Source organism: Neovison vison, chromosome X, assembly GCF_020171115.1.
Source record: "Neovison vison isolate M4711 chromosome X, ASM_NN_V1, whole genome shotgun sequence".
NCBI lineage: Eukaryota > Metazoa > Chordata > Mammalia > Carnivora > Mustelidae > Neogale > Neogale vison.
Genome location: NC_058105.1, coordinates 122955 through 140930, shown reverse-complemented (window position 1 = coordinate 140930; position 17976 = coordinate 122955). Strand labels below are relative to the sequence as shown.

The 17976-nt window shown below is 38.8% G+C and overlaps 1 protein-coding gene across 1 annotated transcript in view; it reads left to right on the top strand.

Annotated features, from left to right (window-relative positions):
- The first annotated feature begins 5523 nt into the window (after positions 1–5523).
- Positions 5524–17976, top strand: part of VAMP7 (vesicle associated membrane protein 7) — a 45186-nt gene continuing 32733 nt past the window's right edge. Inside the window, exons 1-2 of the mRNA XM_044235112.1 lie at positions 5524–5653; positions 16021–16175. Coding sequence (XP_044091047.1) covers positions 16030–16175 — 146 coding nt within the window. The 5' untranslated portion in view covers positions 5524–5653; positions 16021–16029. The remainder of the gene's footprint in view (positions 5654–16020; positions 16176–17976) is intronic.

Sequence of the window (17976 nt, the reverse complement as noted above, 5' to 3'; positions counted from 1 at the left end):
GTTCTGTGAAGCAGGCCTTTTCTGTTACATACCATTTGGAGTTAGTCATGCCATTAAATATAAAATTTGGTGAATTTAGTGAAGAAAATTTCTCCAGAACTAAAATTTCATGGATAAAAGTCAAAAAGTGAAATGGTTACAAAGTTTAGAATTTCCTTAGAGTATTCTGTATGTTTCTTGGAAACATAAATAACTAAATAAAGCATAAATGAATAAAAGGGAAAAAATAAAAGTCAAACAGCCAAGGGAGGTAAAATTGATAACAGAACAAGAGGAGGAATATATACCAACTTAGTAAATAAAATGCTTAAGTTATTTTGCCAGACCAGGGCAGATATTTCTATGTATGGATGCTCAGGGGTTTTCAGAAAAGGCTAACGAAATTGCTCTCTAGGTGCAAGTTGATGTCAACTCTTTATGGCTGACAACAATGTTCCCAGCATTTTCACAGTATCATATCACATCACCTAAAAAGTAAAGCATCTAAAGTAACTGCTGAAGATTGTCTTGAAAATGAGAAGCCAAATCTGAGTAGATGCACTCATGGGGGTGCATCTCTGATGAACCTCTATAATCTGCAACCAAACTAGAGGCACACTGTGACAGAAGAATGTTGTCCTGGAGAAAAAAAAAGATATGTAAAGAGAGATGGGTTATCAGCTTTACTTTGTTACAGTGCTGGGAGAAGCAAGAAATTAGATTCATGGAATCTGTAATTAGATTATATGGAACTTTGAAAACCCCCTTTGTATATATAAATTTCCTATGTGTATATAAAGTTAACAAAAATCCACTGACATCTGGCAGGTTGTTTGGGAAATGGCTCTTGGCAATTAGAGAGAAAAATGTCTTACCAGAAAACATTCTATTACTGATAGCTGCACATAGATACAGGAGGTTTAAATTAAAACAGTCTATAGGGTTTTTCCCCCTCTTATTACCATGGCTATGTGTAGCCATTAGACTGAGAAACAATAATTCATCAAAAGCTGGATGCTGAAAGTGTCTGTTCTAATGCAGATGTAAATAAATGGCGAGAAACTTCATTGCTGTGTGGGAAAGACACCTCAGCACTAACTAACTAACCCTAACCTGGTGTTGGAACCAGTGATGGCTCAGAGAAACAGAGCAGGATAAAAGTGATGACTCTGACTGAAATGATCCACAAAGAAAAAAATGAACTCTCCCATACTCAAATGTCAATGATTTTGTAGATATTGATAATGTGTTAGCTCCCTCTGCTGATTGGAATTTCAAAGGAGAACAGGCACTCTTGAGGTAGGACCATTTTGAACACAAAACAAAAAGGAAATTTGCCCAAGACCAAATATCCAGGAGAAAAGAAGCATAAACAGCCCTGTGGATCAGTGATGGAATGCAACAATGTACATGATTTTGATGTCAAAGCAACAGTCACTGGATTTGTCTGTGAACCACAAAATAACACATCAGGGTTCAATCCTATTAAGCGGAATGTAAAACCAGGGTCTCCCAGATAGGGTTAGCACTAGCCCAACAGACATTTCTAGAGCCTCTAGTAGTACATGAGAGCTGGTTTGTAATCCAGACTCCATTGTTTCTTAGCTTTGTAACCTTTGCCAAGACCAGAAGATCTCATGTACAAAATTAGGAAACTGGATTAGGTTATCTAAACCATTAGTTCTACAATTCCAGGCTTCGTAGCTGCAGGAACTGAAATAGAAGTTGAAACCTTTACTCCATACACTCAAACAACCTAAAATCATCAATCATAAAGAAGTGATTCCATTCTTCAATAACTTGATGAAATAGTAACAGAATCTGAATTTGAAAACTATAAAATTACAAAGCCACTATTTAAATAGTTCTGTATGCACATTAGTGTATATATCCAGAAGCATTTTTCTTGGAAACTACCCAATATATTTTTAAAACTGTAGATATTAATTTATTACCAGGATAAATGGTGTATTGGCATGCTAAATAAGGCTAATTAAAAAAAAACTTATATAAGATCATATCGCTGCTCTGCTCTAACCTCTCTAATGATTTTCTGTTATAAAAGAATAAAATCCAAATTCCTTCCAACTTCCACAGTCTTGCAAGACCCTATGGCCATAAAATAAGACATAACAGAACTCCAAGCACAGAGATCTAGTACAAAGATCATAAAATGGGAAGGAGCTCACAATATTTAAAGACCAGAAAGAAACCTGGTGTGATCTCTCCTCCTCCCACTCTTCACTTCTGCTACCTTCCAGTCACTCTGGCTTTATTTCTGTTCTCTCTTACATTCTTGTGGCTGATTCCTTCTTGACTTTCAGGTTTCAGCTTAAATGTTACCTCCTGAGAGAGACCTTCCCTGATTTCCCAATGTAAAGGCTTGCGCTAGAAATACAAATTTTGGAGCACAGATATATTCCTTTAGATAAGCTATATTACTTTAGATAGAGCCCTAAAATCTCTAAATTGAGGCAACATTTAGGGTTCACATAGTTCTTAACTCAGGACTGTCTGGTTCCAAAACTCGTTCTCTTTCTAGGACACTATTCCCTCTCACAAAGAATAGGTACTAAATAAAATTAATACTAATATGAAAAGTAAACCTTTGCAGTGGGCAGATAAAGGTGAAAAAAGAAGAAGTATATACTTTAATGAAAAATGAAGAAGTGATATTTGAGATAGGTATTGAAAAATAAATAAGATTTAGACAGGAGAGGCAGCATGTACAAAGGCACTGAGACATGAACGAGCATGGTACTGAAGTGTTAGCTCCATGTAGGCAAGGACATTGTCTGTCTTTCTCACTGTTATATCTCCAGGATATATCATAGGCCTGGCTCACAGTAGGCACTTAGTAAAGTAGGCACTTAGTACATATAGTGGAAGGAATGGAAGGATACATGAATAGTGAATGCCACCATAGAGAAGCAGGCTTGAACACAGAATGTTTTGGTGAGAGAGACAGAATATGAAGCAGGAGAGGTAGAGAGAGGCCAGATAATGGAGGGCCTTGAATTCTCTGTTAAGAATTTTAGACCTTATCCTCTATATAATGGGGATCCAATGAAGGTTTTTTTTTTTTTTAAAAGAAAGACTTATTTATTTATTTGACAGAGAGAGATCACAAGTAGGCGGAGAGGCAGGCAGGGAGAGAGAGAGGAGGAAGCAGGCTCCCTGCCGAGCAGAAAGCCTGATGCGGGGCTCAATCCTGGGACCCTTAGATCATAACCTGAGCCAAAGGCAGAGGTTTAACCCACTGAGCCACCCAGGCGCCCCTCCAATGAAGGTTTTAAGTAGGATTTCAAAGTGATCAGATTTTGTTTTAGATAGAATAATCTTAAGTGACAAGAAGGGGCGGGTGGGGAGATTGTGAAGGAGACACTATCGGTACAGAGACAATCCTTCTGATTTCTGGTGCCCTGATCATTTTAGTTATGATTCTCTTAATGTACTTCAATTTGTCTATAGCCCACCCGGAGCTGATAACAATAACTAAGGTATGGTATATTCTGCACATATTATTAGAACCATGTGTATAGTGCCTCATGACCAGTACTTTTTTTTTTGACATGCTTGGAAAAATACAGAGGAATGGAGTAGAGGTAATTTGCACAAACTATCTCACCATTTATCATTTTTCCTTTTCTTTCTCCCTGATTATAAACTAAATAAAAGTAAATATTAGTTATCATTTTGTAAGACCAAATGAGGGAGAACCAATGACAAACACAGTGCTTGTTTGATAAATACTTACTGACATCAAGTGCTTACTCTCTACCTGACACTAGTGTTCATTAATCATTGCAACAACCCTTGAAGACAGGTGCTGTTATTATACTAATTTTAAAGATGAGAAAACTGAAGCTTTAAAAGTGAGGCAGTTAGGAGATAGAATTAATATGTCTTGCTGATTGTTTGGATGTGAACTTTGAGGGAGTGAAATCACTCAAAATGATGGCCAACTTTCTAGTGTGAGCAACTGATTTTGCACGGTTGTGCTATTCACTGAGGTGGGATTAGAGGAGAAGGAGAAACAGGTTACAGGAGAGGGTAGAGTTGAAATGTACTAGGTCATCTGAGGACTACATTAAGTTTTAAGTGCTTGAAAGAGATGCCCAGCTGTCATTAAATATTTCAGTCTGGGTTACAGGAGTCTTTTTCTGGGCTTCCTATATGTGGGAATCCTCAGCATACAGATGATAACCAAATCTGTGGGGATGGGGAGATTACCCAAGAAACGTGTGAGCATAGAGCAGAGCACTATGGGTCATGAACATTTCAAAAGAAAATGAGGAGCTGCCATAAAAGTGGGAGGGGAATGAGGAATGTGAATCATCTTAGAGATAAAAGAATAGAAAGTGCTATGAAGTGAATGTTTGTGCCTCTACCCAATTTATATGTTGGAGTCTAGCTCCTCAATGTGATGGTAGCTGGAGGTGGTGTCTTTCTGAGTTAATTAGGCCAGGAGGATGGAGCCCTCATAAATGAGATTGCTGCCCTTGTAAGAGATGTGTGAGAGCTGATGTCTCGCCTTCATGTAAAGATACAGCAAAAAGACAACAGACTGTAAGTCAGCAAGCAGGTTCCCACCAAAACTTAACCATACCAGTATTCTTGTCTGAAACTTCCCAGCCTCCAGAACTGTAAGAAATAAATTTCTGTTGTTTAAGCCATCCAGTTTGTGATATTTTGTTAAAGCAGCCCATACTAAGAGGATTTAAAGAGGAAAATAATCAATGTAGAATCCTGCAAGTATGAAGTATGGTAATTGTTGAGAAGGGTCTATTGTTTTAGCAACACAGTTGAGAATTTTGACTGGAAAAGAGAGGTGGGAAAAAGACCACAGGTTAAGTTTGTGCGGTGACAGGTTTTGGGGGGTGTGGAGTTGAGAAAGGTGACTTCGAAATGTTTTAGATGAGAGAAATTCTGCCATTCTTTAAATGCTGATAATAAAGAGCAAGTAAGCAGGGAGCCATTTGAGAAGTCATGAGAAGGAAGGGTTCATCAGTGGAGCTAGACTCAGCTGGCAAGAGAGAACAGGAATGTAAAGGGGAAGGGGCGAGGGGGCTTAGATCAAACGAGAGAAGGCGAAGGAGGAACGGTTATTATTATTATTATTATTATTGCAAAAGAATGGGAGAAAGGATTATTGAGGGGTCTAAGGAGGTTAGGAAATTTCGTGGCGAAAGTAGGGAGCTCCTGCGACACGAATTCTACTTTGTGCAATAACAGGAGACGTTACCTGTTTAGAATAAGCACAGAGATGTCGGGGCAAGCTTCACTCTTCATCTATCCCACCAACTCAATGCTGGTGAACTCTTTGTGGCCCTGCATCCTTCCTTTTGCCGGAGGAACTCCTTGATGATGTTTACCACAAGTTATTGACTGTGAGACAGACAGAGCGATACGCCAGTTGGAACTACCACTCCCAGAATGCAGTGCGGCTACTGGGAAGTGCCGGGGCTGGGAATGCAGCAGGTCCCGCCCTACAATCCATTTTCATTGGAGGAACGCTCACATTCCCAGGAGGCCGCGCGCGGGCGGGGCGCTTTACGCGGAAGCCGGTGGCGTCCGGTCCCAACCTCCTCCGGGAGCGGGCAGTCGGTGGTCCGCCCCTGGCTTACGCCGCTCGATTTTGAGCCTACGCGCTCTTAGGGGGGTGCCCGGACAGGTAAATGGTACAGGGCGCGCTCGGCAGAAGGCGGGGAGATGACGGCGGAGGGAGGGCAGAGGTGTGGACGAGAAGGTGGTGGGGTGGAGTGAGGAGGCAGTGCAAGGGTGACTTGGGCTTCTCTGGTGTCGACGGTTCGAATTGTCGGGCAGGTTCAGTTTTGTGCCGCTGAAAACGTCTCGAATTAAGGAGTGTTAGAATGCGTCACTTAAGTTGTTGCAGGAGGGAGAAATGTTAACTTTCCCTCAGTTCGCATTCTGCAAGACCTTTCTTGAGCATTTGAATCTTGAGATTCAGTCTTTAGATCTGAGTCTTCTAAAAACTAATCTCTACGCCCTTGTTTTGATGACGTCACTTTTGGGTTCACCTACTTCTGAGCTCCTTCGTGTGTTTGTACACCTCCGCGTGCCCTTCACCACGCATTGTTTCATTCCTCTTCTTCGGTTTGGATAAGGACTCAGTATCTCTACCCAAACCTATTTCCACAGCTTCAGACCTGTGTGTTATTGTAATAATTGGCCAATATTTAACAAACTCGGACCATGTACTAGACTCTTTCGTAAATGTCTTAGATCTCCCTCTCTCATATCCACCCACAAATGATCAGTTGTCAAGTCTTTTTCTTTCTCTTATTAATTGCGCTCAACTACCTATACCTCCATTGTCCCACCCTTGATCCGAGAGACATGTTAGGCCTTGGAATAGCTGTGGCTGAGAGCAGACTCACACACATGTTTAATAAGTATTTATTGAACAGCTAGTATGTCCTAGAGACTCTTCTATGGTTAAGGGATATAGCTAGAAACAAGTCGTAAGAGATCTCTACTCTTAAGTAGTTTACATGTTTGTGTGTGTGTGTGTGGGCGAACAGGAATAATCCGGATGATGTGATGTGGTAGTGATGGTTAATGCAAAATAGAACAGGTGGTTGACTTGACAGGGTAGGCTCCTATCCCCAGAAAGTCAGAGGGATTGAATTTGATCTCAGAACAGCACCATAAAAGAATATTTGTAACACCAGCAAGAATACAGCAAGTCTGTAACCAGACTTCAGGCTTTTCATAAACACCTCTTCTTTTCCTCTGCCATATCAGTATTTGTTCTTCATTCTTCTGTCTCCTCCAAGGTTATTACATCAGAATTGGTGGTTTATCTGTCATTGGATTATTTCCTCCTAAAACCCTGACAGAAAGTTGGGGATTACAATAGATTAAAGCAGTTGAACTGTTTTATCTTAATTAAGGAGGTAATTTAGTAATCAAAATATCCTTCTTGGGCGCCTGGGTGGCTCAGTGGGTTAAGCCGCTGCCTTCAGCTCAGGTCATGATCTCAGGGTCCTGGGATCTAGTCCCGCATCGGGCTCTCTGCTCAGCAGTGAGCCTGCTTCCTCCTCTCTCTCTCTGCCTGCTTGTGATCTCTCTCTGTCAAATAAATAAATAAAATCTTTTTTAAAAAATATCCTTCTTACCAGGTCTTACTGAATATAAAGTTACTGTTGTTTAAACCAAAACATGATCAGTATTCATTCATTTATTTAACAAATATTTGAGGGAAAATTATATGCCACGCACTGTGCTGGGCACTGTGAGCTGGTGAGGATAAAACGAACTTTGCCCTCTCTTCCAGAGGAGTAATTATAACAGTATGTGGAGGAAATTCCCAATAAATAGGCTGACACCTGCATTTTTTCTTTACCCAGTGAAATAATCACAAACTTCTAATAAGTCTGAATAAATTTGTACATTTTTAGATTATTCACTAGTTACACTTTATTGCAGTTATTTATGTCTGTCTTTCCCATTGTACGATGGCTTCCTCTGTTACTGGGCTTCATATCTCCGGTGTTTACTCCTTTGGCTGTCATATAGTAAATCCTCAAAAAATATGTGTTGAACTGAATTAGAAAAATGATTTGATCCAATACATTGATTGTTTCATTTACACAGGCCTTCTTTATACAAGGTCATTGTACTTATTCCTAAAACTTCTCATTCACCAAATGTGGACCATTCCATCTCATCAGGCCAGTTTACCTTCCCTGGTTTGTTCTCACTTCTGTGCCTTCTCTTGTTCCATACCTCTTCCATAAAATGTGTTCCCATCTCTTTCCCGAGCACTTTCCATGCCCCCTCCCCATTTAACTTAATGGGCCAATTTCATAGTATGTGAGGGTGGAAGCAATCTAATGTTTCCTTTGAAACATTCTGCTAATGAACTGTTGCAAGGATTAACACAATACATTCCTTTGCAATAATATAAATAATGATACAGAATGCATTCTTTTGATTTTGTATTGACTGTTACCATGTGCTATGTGAGAAGTTAATTCTTCCCCTTTTTTCTGTTTGGACAGTTGCACAACCTTTATTCATACAACACGTTTTAGTGTCATTTGGTTTCCATGTAATACAGACACATCTTTAAATATTATTTTCTCCTTAGCCTGAGATAATTATTATTTTGTCCCTCTGTCACTTTCTAAATGTCAAATCTTAATTCTTAAATAAAAGATTTCTATTATGCAGAGATCTTTCCGTTGTAAATTGTTTTTTTTTTTTTAAAGATTTTATTTATTTATTTGTCATAGAGAGAGAAGCGAGAGCAAGCACAGGCAGACAGAGTGGCAGGCAGAGGCAGAGGGAGAAGCAGACTCCCTGCCAAGCAAGGAGCCCGATGTGGGACTCGATCCCAGGACGCTGGGATCATGACCTGAGCCGAAGGCAGCCGCTTAACCAACTTAGCCACCCAGGCGTCCCCCGTTGTAAATTGTTACAGTAAAAGATAAATTTTGTCTTTGATTAAAAAACACAACAGGAATACAAGAGTGCTTGAGTCATGATTGTGATAATGATTTTAGGATGTGCCAGCCTAAGAGCAGCCAGATATGCTTCTAAGACATTAAAAATTCGGCACTGTCATTTTAGAGAATTTCTTAGCTTTTTGGCCTTTATAATGCAAATGCAGCATGGAATTGTGTGTCATCATTTATAGGGTATACATGTATATCTGGAATATTAACAGACATTTTTTAATGTTATCAAAATAAGAATATAGAATTTAAAAAATCCTAAGAACACATAGACTTGAATGTAGAAAAACTGACTTGGCCCTTTTCTTTACTCACTTCCCTAAAACTATCTTCATCGTCTATTTGAAGATGCCTCCACTGAGGAGCAGTGTTTTCATTGTTGCTGTGTTATATGTAACTTGTTCTTTATTTTTATTTTTATGTATTTTTTTCTAGAGAGGGACATGGGGAATGGGGAGCAGTTTTTTTTTAAGATTTATTTATTTGAGAAAAAGAGAGAGAGAGTGTGTGTATGTGGGTGTTTGTGTATGCATGCGCGGGCATGCGCGCGCGCGCGTGTGTGTGTGTGTGTGTGTGTGTGAAGGATAGAGGAAGAGAGAGTCTTAAGCAGACTCTGTGCTGAGTGTGGAGCCTGACATACCATGACCTGAGCCAAAACCATGAGTTGGTTGCTTAACCAACTGTGCCACCCAGGTGCCCCAAGCAATTTGTTTTTAACACAGGTAATCCCTTACTTACAAATGGATATATTTCAAAAATTCCTTTTTAAAATTTTTTTTGAAGCTTCATGCCTTTTTCTTTGTAAATAATGCTGTTCAGGGCATTTCAGTTATTATGCCAATTGGTAACATCTTAATCTTCAATTTGATGGACTTGAAAATCTTCACAGTTTAATAATTCTTCTGTAAAAAAACTACATCTAGAATTCTCAGTTGGATTCCCCCATGACATATCTTTTTTTTTTTTTTAATCCTGGCAACTGAAACAAAAGTGTCCTTTCCTTAGAATCTTCTTGTAGAAGTAGAAACAGGCCTTTCTAACTCCAAGTTATTGGAGGTGGCCCTTCTCTCTATGGACAGGTTTCTAATGAGAGTAAGGAGAGAGTGGTGTGAATATATGGAGAGGGAAGAGTAAGAATGATTTGGGAGGAACAGTGAGGTTCTCAGATGTTTTGTGTCCTCAGAAAAGATACGTTGAATCTTGACAGATGGTACCTGTGAATTTGACTTTATTTGGAAATAAGGGTCTTTGCAGGTGTAATTAAGATGTAAGTTAAAATGACGGTCATAGTGGAGTGGGTGTCCTAATAAAAGACAAGACCCAGAGATTTCTATATGAAAACAGGACACGCATGAAGAATACCATATGACTGTGGAGGCAGAGATTGTGAAGTGCTGCAGCTGAAAGCCAGGGAATGCCAAGGATCGTCAGCAGACTACCCCAAGCTAGAGAGAGATAAGAAAGGATTGTCCACTATAGATTTCTGAGGGAGCCTGGCCCTGCCGACATCTTGATTTTGGGCTTCTGGCCTCCAGAAGTAGGAGACAATAAATTTCTGTTGTTTTAAACCTTTGTGGCTTTTGATACTTTGTCAAGGCAGCCACAGGAAACTCATACAGGATTCTTAGCAGGAAGGAAGTAAAGCTGGGATAACGGCTCTGGGACCAAGCAAAGCATCAGTAAGAGAATGGAGGGACAGTGTTGAGACACGTCTTTCCTTTATATATCATTTTTTTCCTTCTCTTTCTTCTCTGGCCTATCTTTTTCACTCTTTTTTTCTTGCATATTATATTTATATAGCATTTTATGGTTTATTACACTTTCACATACTGCTAGTAATTAGCAGGGGCAGGTTTTCACTTTAAATGTAGTATTCTTTCACAGTTCTTTCCATTATCCCAATTTTCAAGCGAAATGAGAAAAAAATTATCATATGATCTTGCTGATACGTGGAATTTGAGAAACAAGGCAGAAGATCGTGGAGGAAGAGAGGAAAAAATGAAGTAGGATGAAACCAGAGAGGGAGACAAACCATAAGAGACTCTTAATCTCATGAAACAAACTGAGGTTGTTGGGGCAGGGGGGAGGGATAGGGTGGCTGGGTTATGGACATTGGGGAGGGCACGTGCTATGGTGAGTGCTATGAACTATGTAAGACTGATGAATTGCAGACCTGCACCCCTGAAACAAATATGGTATGTGTTAATTAAAACAAAAAGACATTACAGATTCAGGTGATGGGGATTAAGGAGTACCCTTGTGAGCACCAGCTGTTGTATGGACGTGCTGAATCACTGAATTATACATCTGAAACTAATTTTACACTGTTAACTGGAATTTTAAAACTCAAAGGATATTACAGATTCTATTGCATGAGAGTTACAGTGGGGGCACATGAGGCTTGATAATAGGTGACTTTTTAACAGTCTAGAAGAGAGTAAGAAATTCCTATTACTGGCATCTGAAAAGAAAGTTTCTGTTGCTATGTACCTGATATTTAACAGGTATTTTTTAATTGGGCGCTGATTTTCTTGAACAAAACACTGCTTCCCTGTAAATACATCCATTGTTCCTAATTATATTCCAAACAGTGCACTCCCTGTTCTGGGTGACTGTACTTCATGTAAACTTGAAGGCCATTGTCATATTCCCTCTAAGTCTTCTTTTTTAAATATTTCTAGTTTATCTAGCTATTCTTCAAACGATAGAATGTCCAGGTCCCTTACCCATAAAGTCGCCCTTCCATCCAGTCTTGAAATGCTGTACTGAGAGTTGAACTCAATATTCCACGTATGTTCTAACCAGCACACAGGGTATAATGGCAATAGTACTTAAAAAGATCAAAGCACCCTATTTTAAAATGTGATTTAGGATTATGTAAGCATTTTAAGCAATTACCTAATGTTAGTTCATAATGAACTTACAGTCTACTAAGAAACTAGATTTTTTTTTTGTATTGTTGCCAAATTCAGTTTTCTTCTTGAAGCTATTAAGGTACTGAAGCTGCTACACTTTCATCTGTATCAGGGACCATATAATTTCTCATCTCTGTTTCTCTTTGTGTTATTGTTCCACTCTACTGCATATCTGTTGGACTAACCAATGACTTCCTTCTTTATAAAATTTCAGTGCCTCTTTATAGTCTTCCTACTGTGCATCAGTAAACACAGGTAGGAGCTGACATGTGTTCCTTCTTGACACTTGCTTTCCTTTTGGCTTCCAGGCCACCACAATCTTGTGGCTTTCCTCTCACTTTCTCAGTTGGTCCTTCTCAGTCTTCTTTGTGGGTCCCCGTTCTGTTCATCTGTCTTTCCCTCAGTTATTTGTTGTGCCTTCAGTTTTGTCTTTAGTTTTCCCTTAACTTTGATTGTGCCCTGTTTTTTTTCTATATGCAAAATGTCTTCAGCAAATAGATCATGTTTAAAATGACAGGTATAGATGAGCTCTTCTTGGGATGAGAGAGCATAGAACCAAGACCCATGGAAAGTCATCATTTGGAAGTCAGCTAGAGGAAGAGGGCTCAGCAAGAAAACTAGGAGCAGCCAGACATGTGGGAGTGTTTCAAGAAGGAGGGTTAGTCAACGGTGTTGACTATCCCTAAGAGGTCAGATAAGTGAGAATAGAGAAGTGTCCACTGAATTTTGCAGCATAGAGGCTGTTGATGATCTTAGCAATCATGGTTTTGTGGACCGTTGAGGGCAAAACCCAGTAAGTTAAAGAGTTAAAAAGAAGTAGAGAAGCAGAGATAGTGTATAGACTATGATTTTAAGAAATGGAGCAGTATCTGGAGCATGTTATAGGGTCAATTGAGGCTTTTAAAAAAGATCGAGGGAGTTAATGTATGAGAAAATGATTTGGAAATTGTAACTTACTACATATGTGTAAAGAGAAATCCAGAAAGAAGATGGCTAAGGACACAATTCTGAGGAACACCCTTCTTTAGAGAGTGAAGAAACCCTGAGAGGTGTTCAGCTCAAGACACAGATGAGTACTTCTGCTTGATGTGTGGTGTTTCAGTGCTGGGATTCCAAGAAGGAATCTCTGGATTCCCTGACTTCAGGCACTTTGTGGTCTGTTGCTGTTTTACAAAATATGGTTAAGTGAATCACCTGCATCTAGATAGGCTTGTCTTAAATATGTTATTCCAGGGTCTTACCTCAAGTCTACTGATTCAGAATTTTAGGTGATGATGCCAAGAGTTTGAATTTTTAACAGTGACTGTCACTCCCCCACCCACGAGAACTCGTTCACCTATAGTTTAAGAACCACTGGCCTGTTGGATGGAACTGAACATGTTAAGAAATAACATTGAGTTGAAGAGTTAGTAGAAGAACAGGAAGGTACTTGGACATCTCTTTTTATAAATTTATACCATTATATAAAAGAAATAGGGCTGTTGGGTGGAAAAATAGTACAAATACATTAACATGAGAAAAATAACCTTAAACTCTTCCTGTGTTGTTTTAGAAATGTTTTGTTTATGAAGGATCTTAACATAATTTAAAGAACCATTCCTCTTGTGGAAGGTTTGGTTTCTTTTCAGTTTGTTTCTATTATGGATAATGGCTTTATAATAGAGGCAGTATATACTGTATGGATAAGATTATGGGTTCTAGAACCATTCTGCCTGGGTTTGAGTCCCAATTTTTATTATTTACTAGTTCTGTAATTTTAGGCAAACTGTGTAAGTTATCTGTACTGCAGTTTGCACATTTTAGTAGAAGTATCATAATAGTGTGTAATTTAATTGATGTAAGCATTGAGTGAGTTAATAGTTGTACAGTGCTTAAAATGGTGCCCAATACACAGGCACTTAATAAATATGGGCAAGGGGAGTTAGAGAGGAGAAGGGAGTTGAGGGAAATTGGAAGGGGAGGTGAACCATGAGAGACTATGGACTCTGGAAAACAATCTGAGGGTTTTGAAGGGGCAGGGGGTGGGAGGTTGGGGGAACCAGGTGGTGGGTATTGGAGAGGGCATGGATTGCATGGAGCACTGGGTGTGATGCAAAAACAATGAATACTGTTACGCTGAAAATAAATTTAAAAAAATTTAAAAAATAAATATGGGCTATTAATATTGTTAATATGTATCTTTCTGAATCTAGAGTCAAACTTCTGTTGAACCATTAGGATAAATTTTCAGGGTGGGATTATTGGATATGTGGAATTAAGAAACAAAACAAAGAAAAAGAGACAAAAATCAGACTCTTAAATACAGGGAACAAACTGGTGATTGCCAGAGGGGAGGTGGGGGGGAATGGGTGCAATAGATAAAGGGGATTATGAGTCCACTTATGGTGATGAGCACTGAGTAATGTATGAAATTGTTGAATCATTGTATTGTACACCTGCAACTAATATCACACTGCATGTTAATTATACTTCAATTAAAAAAAGGAAGAATCCCCTCTTTATGTCCCTTTACTGTTTATGGTAATTGCTTTTCAAATGGTGATATCCAGTTGTGCTGTATAATTTGTTAATGTACCTTATCTATCAATGTGTGTATAACATATATGTTACATTTTATATATACACATGTGTACATATTTTGTGTGTCTCTCTATATATCAGTATGGGTTAGGGTTGTAAACTTGTACAAGACTATGACCTTTTAATTAAGCCTATTATTAAGTGTCTTACATTATTATTATAGCATCTTGGGCAGTAGTGTCTCCAGGTACCCAAACAAATGGAAAGATATTCTGTGCTCATGGATTGGAAGAATTAATATTTTTGAAATGTCTACACTACCCAAAGCAATTTTCAGATTCAGTATAATACCTATCAAAATACCAATAGTATTTTTCACAGAACTAGAACAATTAATCCTAAAATTTTATATGGAACCATAAAAGAACCTAAATAGCCAAAGCAGTCATGAGAAATAGAACAAAGCTGAAGGTATCACAATCTCAGATTTCAAGATATATTAGAAACCTTCAGTAATCAAAACAGTATGGTGCTGGCATAAAAACAGACACATAGATCAATGGAACAGAATAGAGAGCCCAGAAGTAAACCCATAATTATATGGTCTATCAATCTTCAACAAAAAAGGCTAGAATATACAACAGGGAATAGATAGTCTCTTCAACAAATGATGCTGGGAAAACTGGACCACTGTCTTACACCACACACAAACTCAAAATGGATTAAATACCTAAAGGTGAATAACAAAACCATAAAACTGGAAGAAAAATAGGCAGTAATTTCCTCAACATGGGCCTTAACACCATTTTTCTAGATATGTCTCCTGAGGCAAGGGAAACAAAAGCAAAAATAAACTAATGTGAATACATCAAAATTAAAAGCTTTTGCACAGCAAAGGAAACCACCAACAAAACTAAAAGGCAAAAAAAAAACACTAAAAGGCAACTTACTGAATGTGAAAAGATATCTGCAAACGATATGTTCATAAGTGATTAGTATCTAAAATATATAAAGAACTTACACAACTCAACACCAAAACCCTGCACATAATAATCCAATTAAAAAAGTGGACACAGGACCCAAATAGACAGTTTTCCAAAGAGAGCATACAGATGGCCAACAGACACATGAAAAGAGGCTCAGCATCATTAACCATCAGGGAAATGAGAATGAAAACTACAGTGAGATACTGCTTCACACTTGTCAGGATGGCTAGTATCAAAAAGACAAGAAAGAGGTATTGGCAAGGATGTGCAAAAAAGGGAACACTTGTGCACTGGTGGTGGGAATGTAAATTGGTGCAACCACTGTGGAAAGCAATATGGAGCTTCTTCAAAATATTAAAGATAGAAATACCTTATGATTCAGTAATTCTACTACTGGGTATTTACCAAAAGAAATGAAAAACTTACTTGAAAGGATATATGTACCTCAGTGCTTATTGCAGCATTATTTACAGTAACTAAGATACAGAGGCAACCCAAGTGTCCATTAGTAGATGAATAGATAAAGAAGATATACATCATATATACATGCACCACATCTTTATCCATATATACATATATGGAGATATACACATACAATGGAATATTATTAGTCATAAGAAAAAATGAGCTCTTGCCATTTGCAACAACATGGATGGACTTAGAAGGTATTTTGATAAGTGAAATAAGAAGCAAATACTGGATGATTTCACTTACATGTGGAATCTAAACAAATGCTTAAAATACCTGAAAAGCAGAATCAGACCTGTAAATACAGAGAACAAACCATGCCCCTTCCCTCTGTCAACCATCGGTTTGTTCATTTATGGAATGAGTAAGTCATGGGAATAAGAGGTACACCATAGGGAATATAGTCAACGTGTTGTAATAGTTCGGCATGGTGACAGATGGTAGCTACACCTGTGGTAAGCATAGCATAAATTGTAGACTTGTCAGATGACTGTGTTGTCTACCGGAAACTAATGTAACATTGTGTGTGAAATATACTTCAATTAAAAAATAAGTGAATATTGAAAAAAATACTGTTTTCAGGTAGATGTTGGTAAATGATGATTTTCTTTTGAAAGATCTTGTCAAAGAAATACTCTAAGTTTTGTGTGTCTTTTTTCCTTTTGATAGATTGAAGCCATGGCCATTCTTTTTGCAGTCGTCGCCAGGGGAACGACTATCCTTGCCAAACATGCTTGGTGTGGAGGAAACTTCCTGGAGGTGACAGAGCAGATTCTGGCTAAGATACCTTCTGAAAATAACAAACTAACGTACTCACATGGCAAGTGAGTTCTGCTCTGCGTGGGTAGAGGGTGAAAGAAGTAAACTGTGTCATAATCAGAATGATAGAAAACTAGAAAACAAGGTTCTTGGTAGAAAATTTGAATAAACAGTAACCTTTACCAGCTTAGACAATGGTCTGTTCTACTCATTATAAATTTGAATTTAAATTATTTTTCATCATCAAAGTGATATTAATATTTTAAAGAGAGGTATGATAATGTTACTTGTAAAAAATAACTTTGTTATAGAGCTTTAGGATATGTGCTACATAATATTTCTATGTTCATTCTTTCAGTAAATATTCATTGAGCACTTGACTGTTGCTGGGTACTGTGCTTGGTGCTGGGGATACAACAAGAAATTACACAATATTTGCCCTCATAGAGGTTATAGTTTAATGGAGGAGACAGTCAAGTGCATAGATAATTGTAGTAGATGGTGGAAGGTAGTGCTAGAAGGAGCAGCTGGTGGAGAAGCATGGAGTTCGGGAACTGCAGGTGGCATTCTGTGACTGGTGCCCAGCATGGTGAAAATAAAGCTGGAGAGACAGGTAAAAGAGCAATCATATAGGGTCTCATAAGCCATGTTAAGAGATTGACTTTCCTTTGTGGGCAGGCACTGAAGGTTTCCAGCTGGGTTGTGACATGGTCAGATTTTGCTTTAGAAAGATCACTCTGGTGGCTGGTCAGAGAATGGATTGGGGAGGGCATAGGTGGGAAATCTTAGTAATCAGATAAAAAGTGCCTCAACATTCCTCATCAATACTTAAAAAACTTTCGTTATTTAACCTACCCTAATTTCCTTAATTCCTATCTCAGAAGGAGGTTCTTATTACTTTCCAAAGCTAGCTCCTTGTATAATTTAGGATCTAGGCTAGTCTAAACTACCATAAGAGAGATACCCAAAATACAGTGTTACTTAAATGAGATAGCCGAGACAGGAGTACTTCCAGGCTTCTGGGGTGGCTCTGTCGTTTTCAGTTAGTGTCTTCGATTAGCTCTGGCCAAGGCAGCTCCTTTAGTTCTTGTTAACATCGCATGCCTGGTATTTTTTTAAGATTTTATTTATTTATTTGACAGACGGAGATCACAAGCAGACAGAGAGAGAGAGAGAGAGAGAGAGAGAGAGAGAGAGAGAGGAGGAAGCAGGCTCCCCGCGGAGCAGAGAGCCTGATGTGGGGCTCGATCCCAGGACCCTGGGATCATGACCTGAGCCGAAAGCAGAGGCTTAACCCACTGAGCCACCCAGGCGCCGCTACATGCCCGGTATTTTTAAAGGCAAAGCCAGAAGTAGGGTGACATTTTATTGTTCAGAAGTTTTGGCTTATGTTTTATTTTCTCTACATAGTTATGTAGCTAACCTAGCTGGAAGGGAGGCTAAAATTTGTCATAGGTGTGCAGCTGTATGTTTAGCTAAAATTCTGTTACTCTACAAGAGGTTACAGGATATTAGGAGACAACTTGGAATCTTCCATTCTACTCTTTTGGGCCTTTCAAATATCTGGGTGTACTCTTCTCAAACAAAGAGCACATATCCTCTCTGTAGGAGATGGCTCTAAAACCTTATCTGGTCACTGTCCAGTTCAGAGAGTCTGGGTGACACACAGTCTTCTCCATAAGGCCCAGGAGTGGCTCCTGTGGTAAGTCATATAAGAAGAGAAGTCATATGTTCTTCCTGCTCCCCCTGCCCAACCCAATGGACAGTGGTAGAAGTAGAAAAACATCACCAGCATCGAAGTTACAAACTCACAGTTAGAAAAGGGAAGAATGAGAAACACATAGAAGTCACTGCTTCCTAGCAGTA